We start from the raw sequence: 12653 nt of genomic DNA on the forward strand, positions 1-12653 counted from the left end.
TTTCACTGCTGTGAGCCCAGGTTCAATCCCTATTTGGGTAACTAAGATCCTGCAAGCTACACGGCATGGCCAAAATTAAAAAACAAAACAAAACAAAAAAAATTGAAGACACAGGTTAAAAGTAAAAGGATGGAAAAAGTTATAGCATGTAAACAGTAATAATGATTTATATAATATTTTATTATAATAAACTAATAAATATATATAATATCAATATCATATACAATATTAATATAATAATATAAACAAAGATTTCAGAGCAAATTGATAACTTTGCCATTGTGCAGGCTTTCCTTAATAAGATATAATTATTAATGATTTTAGCATTTTGTAGTTTGTCTAACTAAACCTTTCCCCCTAGCTTCTTACCTTCCTGTGCTTGTGGTTTTGCAGGGTTGCCTGATTCTGAGTGATGAACTGAACCATGCATCACTGGTTCTAGGAGCCAGACTCTCGGGAGCAACCATTCGAGTCTTCAAACACAACAGTGAGTTCGTTATGGAATTTACTGCTGGCTTTAGTGTGTAATATTCTTTGGGTTAGTGGCAGTGGTAACATTAATTACATTAATAGGAAATATAAGTGAAACCGAAGTAGCAACATTTAAAATGTCTTTCTGGTCCAGTCTTTTAAAAGTTGGAATAAAAATAAAGGCTAGGGCTTCCCTTGTGGCGCAGTGGTAGAGAGTCCGCCTGCTGATGCAGGGGACCACGGGTTCGTGCCCTGATCCAGGAAGATCCCACAGGCCGCGAAGTGGCTGGACCCGTGAGCCATGGCTGCTGAGCCTGCGTGTCCGGAGCCTGTGCTCCGCAACGGGAGAGGCCACAACAGAGAGAGGCCCGCGTAACGCAAAAATAAATAAATAAATAAATAAATAAATAAATAAAGGCTAAAGGAAGCCTTTTGGTACAAAGTAAAAACATTGTTCTTTTTTTTTTTTACTTTGAACTTTTTCATCTTCCTTGTTTACAAGTCACTTGTTTAGTATGCATTTGCTAGATGCCTGTGGTATGTCTTACCATAACATTAGGGGTATTAAGGTGAATAAAGCAAGCTCCCTGATCTCAAGGATCTCTGACTGGTTGCTAAAGAGACAATAGAGAAACCAGTAGTTAGAATACAACAGACGAATACTGAAATGCAGATATGAACAGGTGCTGTATAAGCAGGGAGAAGAGTGGCACTAAGCCAGACCTTTCTCCCTAAATGGAAATATCTTTGTGCATTATTAAAATAATCACAATAAAAATGCATAACTTTCCAAGTTAAAACCCTCATGTGGAGAGGAAAGATTACCAAACTGTTCAATATCATCATTTACCAAACTGTGTACATGTATAGGCAAAAGTCTAAAAGAATATACGCTCAGATGTTAGGCCTGTGCCTCTGGATGGAAGGTTTATGGATAGTAATAACTTTCTTCCTTTTGTCTAAAATATCTTACAGTGAGAAAGATATATACAGTATTTTGTTTTATGTAAATGGGATTTATTAAACACTGTTGTGTGACTTGCTGTTTTCTTGCAACACATCGGGAAGTTTGGCAGTACGTGTGACTGTCCTCCTCTGTAATGCCAGGGTGGCAGGCAGTGCCCTCATTCAGTCCATCCCTCAGTTTGAACATCCAGGTTGTTTCTGAATTTTTCTGCTAGAAACAGTACTACTTAACATTCACATTTTTGCTCACTGGTCTGATTAGTACCTTAGGATAAATTCCCAGCAGTCTTTAGAATGCATGGTTAAAATGGTATAAATTTGCTATGCTTTTCCAGATTGCCTCCAAATATGGTACAAATTTTTACACAACAACTCAACTCAAAAACAGTGACTATTTCTACTCACAGGCCAACATAAGCCATTATGCATCATTTAAAATCTTTTCTAATCTAATAAGTCCAATAACATTAATTTTTATTGCTTTGATTATTAAGTGTTGAGCAACTTTTTTTTTTTTATTTTATTTTATTTTTTTTTGCGGTACGCGGGCCTCTCACTGTTGTGGCCTCTCCCGTTGCGGAGCACAGGCTCCGGATGTGCAGGCTCAGTGGCCATGGCTCATGGGCCCAGCCGCTCCGCAGCATGTGGGATCCTCCTGGACCGGGGCACGAACCCGTATCCCCTGCATCGGTAGGTGGACTCTCAACCACTGTGCCACCAGGGAAGCCCCAAACTGTTTCTCTTTTTACTGATTATAAGAGCCCTTTATGTTGCAATATTTTTTATTTTTAACTTTGTTTTTAGTGTCTTGCTGTGCAGACTTATTAAAATGTTTATGTTGTCACATTTATTGTCTTAAGACTTTTGTTTGGATTTTGTTTAATGGCCTTCCCCATTTTTATCTAAATCTTTAACTTACATGGGATTTGGAGAGTATACTATGAAAGAGGTATTGAATTTTTTTTTCCTGAGTAGATAATATGGTCAAGCATTCCATAGATATTTCCTTTCATCTAAAATTTTGAATCAGTGTTTATTTTTCCCTTCCCTTCTGTATATAAACAGAGGAAACTGAAACAATGAGTCCATTTTTACTTGTCTCCTGCTGTTTGCCACACGTCGCCCTCTGCAGAAAGACTAGTGGCTTCAGATGAGACTTTTTATTTTGTGGGAGCATCTCCTATCTCTAGCTTAGATAGCAGATAGATTGTTTTGTTATGAATAACCAAAGGTGTAAACACAGTCACAGCTTTTGGCCATTTTGCGTTTGTAGTGTGTGTTTTTATTATCTTATTTCTCTTTTCTACCCATTTGCTCTCTTCTTGTATGAAGAGAGCAAATTCATGTAAGTTTGTAACCCCTTCCTTCAGTGATGAACAGTAAAGAATATAAAATCAGATTTATGATGGGATGCCTCCCACCCCTGGTAACCACACCCTAGACTTAATGTTGCATAGATTTTGGGCGGGGTGTTCGTAGGGGCATTGTTTCAGGGCAGATTTTTTTTTTTTTTTTTTTTTTGCTGTGTTGGGTCTTCGTTTCTATGCGAGGGCTTTCTCTAGTTGTAGCAAGTGGGGGCCACTCTTCATCGCGGTGCGCGGGCCTCTCACTGTCGCGGCCTCTCTTGTTGCGGAGCACAGGCTCCAGACGCGCAGGCTCAGTAGTTGTGGCTCACGGGCCTAGTTGCTCTGCGGCATGTGGGATCCTCCCAGACCAGGGCTCTGAACCCGTGTCCCCTGCATTGGCAGGCAGATTCTCAACCACTGCGCCACCAGGGAAGCCCCAGGGCAGGTGTTTTAAGTATGCTGTCTGTAGCGGTGGTAGCAGTGGTCTTCAAAGCATTCGTCTTTAACAGGAAAATTAGGCTCCTCATTAATGGTAGTACTAGCCAAGTGTTCCTGGGCCTGTTAACCACCTTAATGACCAACAGAGCCAGAAGAACTTGGTTGTGGACAGGCAACTGGTCAAGTCAGACATGGAACAATCTCAACTGATGGCCAAGCTTGCTAACACATAGATTCATGCTTGCCCAGACTGGTGTGTATTCAACCCACTACCAAGATAAAGCTATTTAGCAGGCTTTTATTGAACATATCCTAGGTGAAAGGAAATGGGCTGTACACTTTGAAGTTTTTCTCCCATATTTTGCTTCTTAGGAGGTGTATGTATTTCTAGTAGTTCATTCACACTTTCTTGCTCAGCCTTTTTTATGCATTTACTTCTGAATGACTCACTAGGATTAAAGATACAGTTGATTCTATAAATACAAAAAAAACTAACTGATGTTATGAAGAACCTAGGGGTAAGACAGGAATAAAGACACAGACCTACTAGAGAATGGACTTGAGGATATGGGGAGGGGGAAGGGTAAGCTGTGACAAAGCGAGAGAGTGGCATGGACATATATACACTACCAAATGTAAAATAGATAGCTAGTGGGAAGCAGCCGCATAGCACAGGGAGATGAGCTCGGTAGTTTGTGACCACCTAGAGGGGTGGGATAGGGAGGGTGGGAGGGAGGGAGATGCAAGAGGGAGGAGATATGGGGATATATGTATATGTATAACTGATTCACTTTGTTATAAAGCAGAAACTAACACACCCTTGTAAAGAAATTATACTCCAATAAAGATTAAAAAAAAAAGCTAACTGAATGGCAAGGTATTTCACATGCAACACTGGTCATTTCATAAGCATGCTAACCAACTGAATCAACTGTGCCACACTCATTTAGTCGAGTTTCTGTGGTTTGGAACACTTGTTACATTCTAGATGAGATTTTAATTCAAACCAGCAGTAGCTTACCCATTTAGCCCTATCTTTTTCTGCCCAGTTCTAATTATGTTAATGTCCTTTGCTATCTGAGACACACTTCCTGAATAAGAAGTGTATATTTGCACTTTAGGAATAAAGTTAGCAATGAGGAAGATACTTTGTGCTGAAATTATTTTTTGTGTGCCATAGATATGCAAAGCCTAGAGAAGTTGTTGAAAGATGCCATTGTTTATGGTCAACCTCGGACACGAAGGCCCTGGAAGAAAATTCTAATCCTTGTGGAGGGAATATATAGGTAATCCTGCTTTATTATTCTTATGTCTGATTTGCCCCATGGAGTCATAGAAGTTTTAAGCTGAAGGGGACACTAATCTAGACCCCGCTGGAAACTAAGGAGACAGGGTTTCTGACTTCTTAAAATACCTGGCTCTTCTTTATTCTTTCTATCATGCTGTATGACCTCCAGATCTCCTTTCTATTTGGCTCCTTTATTTTTCCACTGTTTGTAGAGGGGGTTTATATATATAGGGGCAAGAATTGGAATATGTTTCCTGATATGTCAAAACAAATTACACACTATTTAATTTTAAGAAATATTTTATTTTGCTTACCTATTTGCAGCCCTTGCATTTATTCTCTCATCTCCTAATGGTTTTTATTCTTTTCATGTAATTTTAATTACACATGCAATGTGATGCAAAGTCTAATGTTGCCTATAATTACAAACTTTAGAAGAATCTACTGTGACCTCTATCCCTCTGTGGTGAATTAAGATCACTTGTATTCTGTTGTTTGTTTTAAAAGATCCAGTCTCCTTTCCTTTAGATATCTGCCTAGCCATGGCATTGTCTATCTTTGCCAGTTTAAAACCACAGGCATGCTTCTTTTAAGGCTGGCTAATTTCCTTCACCATGTGCTGCTTTGTAGTTTAGCCTTCGGAGGGTAATCTTATTTTTTCTTGTTCCCAAATGTTGTTGTAACTCTGAATATGGAAAACTAGTGTAATGAACTCGGCACCTTGTTGATGTTCAATAAATATTAATCCTTTCTTTTTCCTTTGGGGGATAAAAAACCATTGCAGTCTATTAATGAACAAAGACTTAATAAGTGCTGGAAGGGAGTAGTGAGTTAATAACAGAACTGCCTTATAAAATATACTGGAAAAGTAAGTTAAGAACTGTTACATGTTTTATGTAGAAGACTAATAATATAGATTGCAACCTGGTTCCAATGGTATTGTTGAGACTGAATGAGAAGATTATGGACCACAAGTGTAATATATATGGGGAAAATTTTTTTATTCTAAAGTTGTCTGGAAGTTCACCTGAGTTAGTATGAACCCAAGGAAATAAAGAATTGTTAAAACTGCTAAAAAAAAAAAAAAAAAAAAACCACAGGCAGAGTTGTCAGACCATTTAAAAAGGCAGTAAACTTAAAAAATTAATAATAATAAAGTGTCCAACTCCTAATTTTTAAGAGTTAAGTCTCAGTGTGTGTATTTTTTACCCTGTTTTGCCAGCATGGAGGGATCTATTGTTCGCCTTCCTGAAGTGATTGCCCTTAAGAAGAAATACAAGGCATACTTGTATCTAGATGAAGCTCACAGCATTGGGGCTCTGGGCCCTACAGGACGAGGTGTGGTGGATTACTTTGGCCTGGATCCTGAGGATGTGGACATTATGATGGGAACATTCACAAAGAGCTTCGGTGCTTCTGGAGGATACATCGGAGGCAAGAAGGTAAATGGGCCCTGAGAATCAAGCAGTTAAGGTTCATAAAGGTACTGGCTACTAGATTTCGATTTGGTTACTCACATTTATCAGATAGAGTCCCAAACTTGGATGTGGAGATCCTAAATTTGTTTGTGATTTAGGCGTATAATGCCAGCACACTTCACACTTCAGCTGCCTGGTGAGTGACTCTGATAAGCTGGTTCTGTTCATTGTTTGTTGTTTTCTTATTCGTTCTAAACTACATCCTGGTCTGAGTACAGAATACCCTCTTGTATGAAAGAACACACAGTGGTGCTGCCTGTTTGCCATGGTCTTCTATTGGGTTTGAGTTGTGCTCACTGTGTCAAACGTAGTGGGGATGTCATGGGAACCGGTGGGGGATAGAAGACCAGTTTCTTCCCCTGCCCTTGGATTCAGATGCATCTTGGGTGAGCAGCAAGACAGGAAGAAAAAAGATGACTTTGCTAGCTCTGGTGTACTAACAAGGCATTGTATTTTCCAATTCAAAAATTACATAATGAACTTTGGGGTATTTGAGAATCTGTAGCATGGTGGAAATGGTTCAACCGTGGAGACAGAGCCCTAGGTTTGAGTATTTCCCAAACTTCATGAGACCTTGGGCAAAGTATTTAACCTTTCGATTTCCTTATCAGGAAAACAGAGATAAATGTGCCTGGCTTATAAGATTGTAGTTAGGGTTTAAAAAATAATATATGTCCATGCTATAACGTAGAAATAACCTTGAAAGCCTTATGTTAAATTAGAGAAGTCAGTCTCAAAAGGCTAAAGTATTTTTTTAATATGTTATATCCAGAATAGGCAAATCATAGAGACAGAAATAGATTAGTGGTTGCCAGGGGCTCAGGAGATGGGGGAAGTGGAAAGTGACTGCTAATGGGTATGAGGTTTCTTTTTGAGGTAATGAAAATGTTCTAAAATTAGATAGTGTGAAAGTTGCACAGCTCTGTGAATATACTGAAAGCCACTGAATTATACAGTTTGAAAAAGTGAATACTATGGTATGTGAATTGTATATCAATAAAACTGTTATTTTAAAAAACTCTCCAGTATTAGGAAAAAAAACAATGTATGTCAAGTATTTGTACATAGTACATGGTAGGTGCTTAAATGTCCTTAAATTCCTCTTTAAAATTCCTCTTTAAAATTTGATGCTGGGAGTCTTAAAGCATGGCCTTTCTCTTAATAATTCATTGTCTTTTAGAGAAACCCCATTATCAGTGGTTTTAGTCAAGTTCAATAGACATTTACTTCAATTTTTAAAAGGACCAGGCTCACTTTTGAGAATTGATTGATTTTTGGTAAGATTTGTTACTAAACAAAAGGATAGAAAAATAATACTCTGGGAGATCATTGAGGTACAGTGTATTTTTTTTTTTTTTTGGTTTTGTACAATTTTTAGTATCTGCACTGTTTTCTGGCTGCATTTTGTGTCTCCTGTTTTGGTTCTGGAACATAAGCTTCTTTGTGTGCACATTTTATATAAAGACTTAGTGAAGTTAAAAGGTATCAGAGAATAGAGATATACAACTGATTGTTTTGAAATTTTTGTGACTGACAGACAAGTTGTTTTTTTTTTATTCAGTGAGATGGCTTTAGTGTCCTCATGAAAGACCCAATGAATTTCTGTTTAACTTTTGCCACATTTATATCATTTTATAAATCTCTGTTTATCTGGAGAGGACATTTAGTGTCTTTAAAATTGATATTAGAGACCTGTCACTTATTTGGGAATGTAAGGATGGGCTTTGCAGGCATGGGGTAAGATGCAAATGGTATTCTCTGTAATACTTAGAAGTAAGTTGTATCTAGACAACAATCCAAATGCTTTCTTGTTTAATTTAGTATTGCAGAGCTGTTTATAACATTCAATGATATGTTCTCTAAGTTTAGAGGTCTTCTTTAAACCTAGTTCTTCTTCCTTTCATGTTGTGGCATGTTTAAAAAATGAAACAGAGAATTCCCTGGTGGTCCCGTGGTCAGGACTCCTCGCTTTCACTGCTGAGGGCGCAGGTTCAATCCCTGGTCTGGGAACTAAGATCCCACCAGCTGCGCAGCCCAGCCAAAAAAACAAAACAAAACAAAGCCTAAGGATGTTGCCATGTGTCTGACCCAGTTGTTGCTGACAGTGTGCTTTGACCGTATTGGTTGATCTCGTGTCTCAGATAGATGTCCCTATTCCAGTGCTATTGAAGGGAGGAGGCTTCTGTCACCTGTGAGGAAGGCAGTGACATTGCCAGTGAATCCACGCACTGCCTCTAATGACTTGCTTCTGTGAACTCCCCAGGAGCTGATCGACTATCTGCGGACACACTCTCATAGTGCAGTGTACGCCACATCACTGTCACCACCTGTCGTGGAGCAGATCATCACTTCCATGAAGTGCATCATGGGGCAGGATGGCACCACCCTTGGTAAGTCTTTCTTTTCTTGGAAAATTTCCTGGGCTCAATAAATACTTAGCAACCAAAAGTACTCTTTTTCTTGAGCTTTTTTCCTAAAAGGAGGAGTCAAGTATACTAATAGGCAGAGCTGGCAGGTATGTGAGGTCTTGGTTTCTAGGGACACTTTTCAGTGTGTTTATACACACCATGAGAACTAGCCTGGCTCGTTTCCTGTTGAATTTTCTTGTCTACAGATGGTGAGGCTTTAGTCTCACTATCCTACATATTCTCATATCTTAGGTTATAAGTCTTCAGGGTCTTTCTTGAATGGCATAATTTTTTTTTTTTTGCGGTATGCGGGCCTCTCACTGTTGTGGCCTCTCCCGTTGCGGAGTACAGGCTCCGGATGCGCAGGCTCAGCGGCCATGGCTCACGGGCCCAGCCGCTCCGCGGCATATGGGATCCTCCCGGACCGGGGCACGAACCCGTATCCCCTGCATCAGCAGGCGGACTCTCAACCACTGCACCACCAGGGAGGCCCTTGAATGGCATAATTTTATATGAAGATGTAATTCACTGTGCAGTGATGTTTTGTTCCCATAGTATTTAAAAGCTGCTGTTTCCATGAATTAGTGTCCTTGATTTAATGCCTTTTAAAAGAGTTTCTCATTTAACATACAGTATATAATAAAGGTCATCCTGAATCTATTTATTCTGTCTTTGGTGGGATTTGTAGTCCAAACTAGATTCTCTGACTGAAACATACTCAACTGAACCAACAGTGATGTTCGCTTTCTGATCTTTGGCTTTTATATCACTAGAGGGCAGTGTTGACTACAGAAAAGTTATAATAAGGGGGGAGCAATTGGGTTTTTTTGTTTTGTTTTTTCACTTTGAGAAGCATCTCCATTGTGAGTATGAGACATACATTTGCTTTTTTAATGCTTCTAAAATCACGTTTGCTCTAGTGAAATATTTCACGTTATCAGCCTTGAGCGCTCTGGTCTTCAGCTGTATAATATTTAGTGGTAAGATTGATCTGGTTTGCATTGAAAAACAAGAAAAAAGTAGTATGTCTCATTTTCATTGATTTAAGCCTGTTTTCTTAAATCAGAATTTTCCCTTAATATTTTTTCTGATCGGTGGTACATGCATCCTTGCTATCTCTTGGAAGTGTTGATCATTTTCAGTTTCATAAATTGATTCCCTGGGGAAGAATATAATTCATTAATGTCGTGAACACCACGTGGAGCCTTGTGAGAAGCTCCCTGCTAACAAAGCTACAATGTTATCTTCTCTCTCTCATATAAGGTATTACTAGAAATAGTATGCTTTGACCTGAGTGTACATATATGCTCATATATGTAAATGTATGTGTATCTATGCTCAGATATGTATATATATGTACATAGCTAGCACTTAGCTAGTTATTTGACATAGGTGCATCAGCCTTGTTGATGCAGCACACAGATTTAGGTGACTGAAAAACGAATGGTAACAGCTCTCAAAGTTACCTTAGGTAATTTCTTTGCCCTGTCCTAGAGCATGGATCTATGTGATGCGTGACCTCTGGATAAATGACTTATCTGTGCTAAATAATGAAATCCAGGCTCTACGGGCAGACAGAAAATGAAATATGGTAATTAGATATAGACTTTGGGTTAGCACTCACTTTCCAGTTTATCTATTGCCTCTCTAACCACCCCCTAAGCTTAGTGGTGTGAAACAACAGCCATCTTATTATGCTCACAGATTCTGCAGGTCAGGAATTCGGTCAGGGCACAGCAGGGATAGCTTGTCTTTGCTCCACAATGTCTGGGGCTTGAACTTGGAAGACCCAGGCAGCTGGGGAAGACTCTGATGGCTGGGGGCTGGGATCATCTTGGAGGCTTCTTCACTTACACATCACCTGGGCTGGAGTGACTTGAAGGCTGGGCTCAGCTGAGGCTGTTGACCAGAGCACCTTCACGTGTCCTTTCCATGTGGCGTGGGCTCCTCACAGCATGGTGACCAGGTATCCAGATAGGACCCTGCAGAGAGCAAGCATTCCCAAAGAACCTGCTGAAACCCCATGACCTTCTGTGATCTGTTGTTAACAAGCAAGTCACCAAGGCCAGCCCAGATTGCAGGGCATAGGGAATCAGACTCCACCGCAAATGGGAGGCAGGTCAAAGAATTTGTGACCATTTTTAAAACTTGCCACTACCAGCCTTTAAATAATATATTTTAAAGTTAGTCCCTAAAACTTTTAATTAGTGTGACAGACTTCTGCTGGTTATGTTGTTTCTCTCCCAGAATAGAGGATAATAAAAATCTAACCATTTCTCATAAAGCCTGCTACCTGATCCTATTTAAATTTGGCCTGATTTCTTTTAGATTTGAGTGGGTTAAAGCAATGCTTATTTTTGTGACATCATTTTTTTTTTCTTTTTTTGTGGTACGTGGGTCTCTCACTGTTGCAGCCTCTCCCGTTGCGGAGCACAGGCTCCGGACGCACAGGCTCAGCAGCCACGGCTCACTGGCCCAGCCACTCTGTGGCATGTGGGATCTTCCTGGACCGGGGCACAAACCTGTGTCCCCTGCATCGGCAGGCGGACTCTTAACCACTGCGCCACCAGAGAAGCCCTGAATTCTCTTAGCTTTTGCTTGTCTGTAAAGCTTTTGATTTCTCTGTTGAATCTGAATGAGATACTTGCTGGGTAAAGTAATCTTGGTTGTAGGTTCTTCCCTTTCATCACTTTAAATATATTATGTCACTCCCTTCTGGCTTGTAGAGTTTCTGCTGAGAAATCAGCTGTTAACCTTATGGGAGCTCCCTTGTATGTTATTTGTCATTTTACCCTTGTTGCTTTCAGTAATTTTTCTTTGTCTTTAATTTTTGTCAAATTGATTACTGTGTGTCTCGGCATGTTTCTCCTTGGGTTTATTCTGCCTGGGACTCTCTGTGCTTCTTGGACTTGGGTGGCTATTTCCTTTCCCATGTTAGGGAAGCTTTTGACTATAATCTCTTCAGATATATTCTCGGGTCCTTTCTCTCTCTTTCTCCTCCTAAAACCCCTATAATGCGAATGTTGTTGCCTTTAATGTTGTCCCAGAGGTCTCTTATGCTGTCTTCATTCTTTTCATTCTTTTTTTTTTTTTTTGCGGTACGCGGGCCTCTCACTGTTGTGGCCTCTCCCATTGCGGAGCAAAGGCTCCGGACGCTCAGGCTCAGTGGCTATGGCTCACGGGCCCAGCCACTCTGTGGCATGTGGGATCTTCCTGGACCGGGGTACGAACCTGTGTCCCCTGCATTGGCAGGCGGACTCTCAACCACTGCACCACCAGGGAAGCCCTCATTCTTTTTTCTTTATTCTGTTCCATGGCAGTGAATTCCACCATTCTGTCTTCCAGGTCACTTATCTGTTCTTCTGCCTCAGTTATTCTGCTATTGATTCCTTCTAGTGTAATTTTCATTTCAGTTATTGTATTGTTCATCTCTGTTTGTTTGTCCTTTAATTCTTCTATGTATTTGTTCTTTAATTCTTCTAGGTCTTTGTTAAACATTTCTTGCATCTTCTCGATCTTTGCCTCCATTCTTTTTCCGAGGTCCTGGATCATCTTCACTATCATTATTCTGAATTCTTTTTCTGGAAGGTTGCCTATCTCCACTTCATTTAGTTGTTTTTCTGGGGTTTTATCTTGTTCCTTCATCTGGTACACAGTCCTCTGCCTTTTCATTTTGTCTGTCTTTCTGTGAATGTGGTTTTGGTTCCATGGGCTGCAGAATTGTAGTTCTACTTGCTTCTACTGTCTGCCCTTTGGTGGATGAGGCTATCTAAGAGGCTTGTGCAAGTTTCCTGATGGGAGGGACTGGTGGTGGGTAGAGCTGGGTGTTGCTCTGGTGGGCAGAGCTCAGTAAAGCTTTAATCCGCTTGTCTGTTGACGGGTGGCTCTGCATTCCCTCCCTGTTGGTTGTTTGGCCTGAGGCGACCCAGCACTGGAACCTACCCAGCTCTTTGGTGGGGCTGATGGCAGACTCTAGGAGGGCTCACGCCAAGGAGTACTTCCCCAAACTTCTGCTGCCAGTGTCCTTGTCCCCGTGGTGAGCCACAGCCACCCCCCGCCTCTGCAGGAGACACTCCAACAGTAGCAGGTAGGTCTGGTCCAGTCTCCTATGGGGTCACTGCTCCTTCCCCTGGGTCCGGATGCACACACTACTTTGTGTGTGCCCTCCAAGAGTGGAGTCTCTGTTTCCCCCAGTCCTGTTGACGTGCTGCAGTCAGATCCCTCTAGCCTTCAGAATCTGATTCTCTAGGAATTCCTC

The 12653-nt window shown here is 40.7% G+C and overlaps 1 protein-coding gene across 1 annotated transcript in view; it reads left to right on the forward strand.

Moving 5' to 3' along the window:
- Positions 1 to 12653, forward strand: part of SPTLC2 (serine palmitoyltransferase long chain base subunit 2) — a 113537-nt gene that overhangs the window by 43172 nt on the left and 57712 nt on the right. The window contains exons 6-9 of the mRNA XM_060095761.1: positions 394 to 487; positions 4402 to 4507; positions 5732 to 5951; positions 8251 to 8377. Coding sequence (XP_059951744.1) covers positions 394 to 487; positions 4402 to 4507; positions 5732 to 5951; positions 8251 to 8377 — 547 coding nt within the window. The remainder of the gene's footprint in view (positions 1 to 393; positions 488 to 4401; positions 4508 to 5731; positions 5952 to 8250; positions 8378 to 12653) is intronic.

The sequence above is a fragment of the Mesoplodon densirostris genome, chromosome 4, assembly GCF_025265405.1.
Source record: "Mesoplodon densirostris isolate mMesDen1 chromosome 4, mMesDen1 primary haplotype, whole genome shotgun sequence".
Lineage (NCBI taxonomy): Eukaryota > Metazoa > Chordata > Mammalia > Artiodactyla > Ziphiidae > Mesoplodon > Mesoplodon densirostris.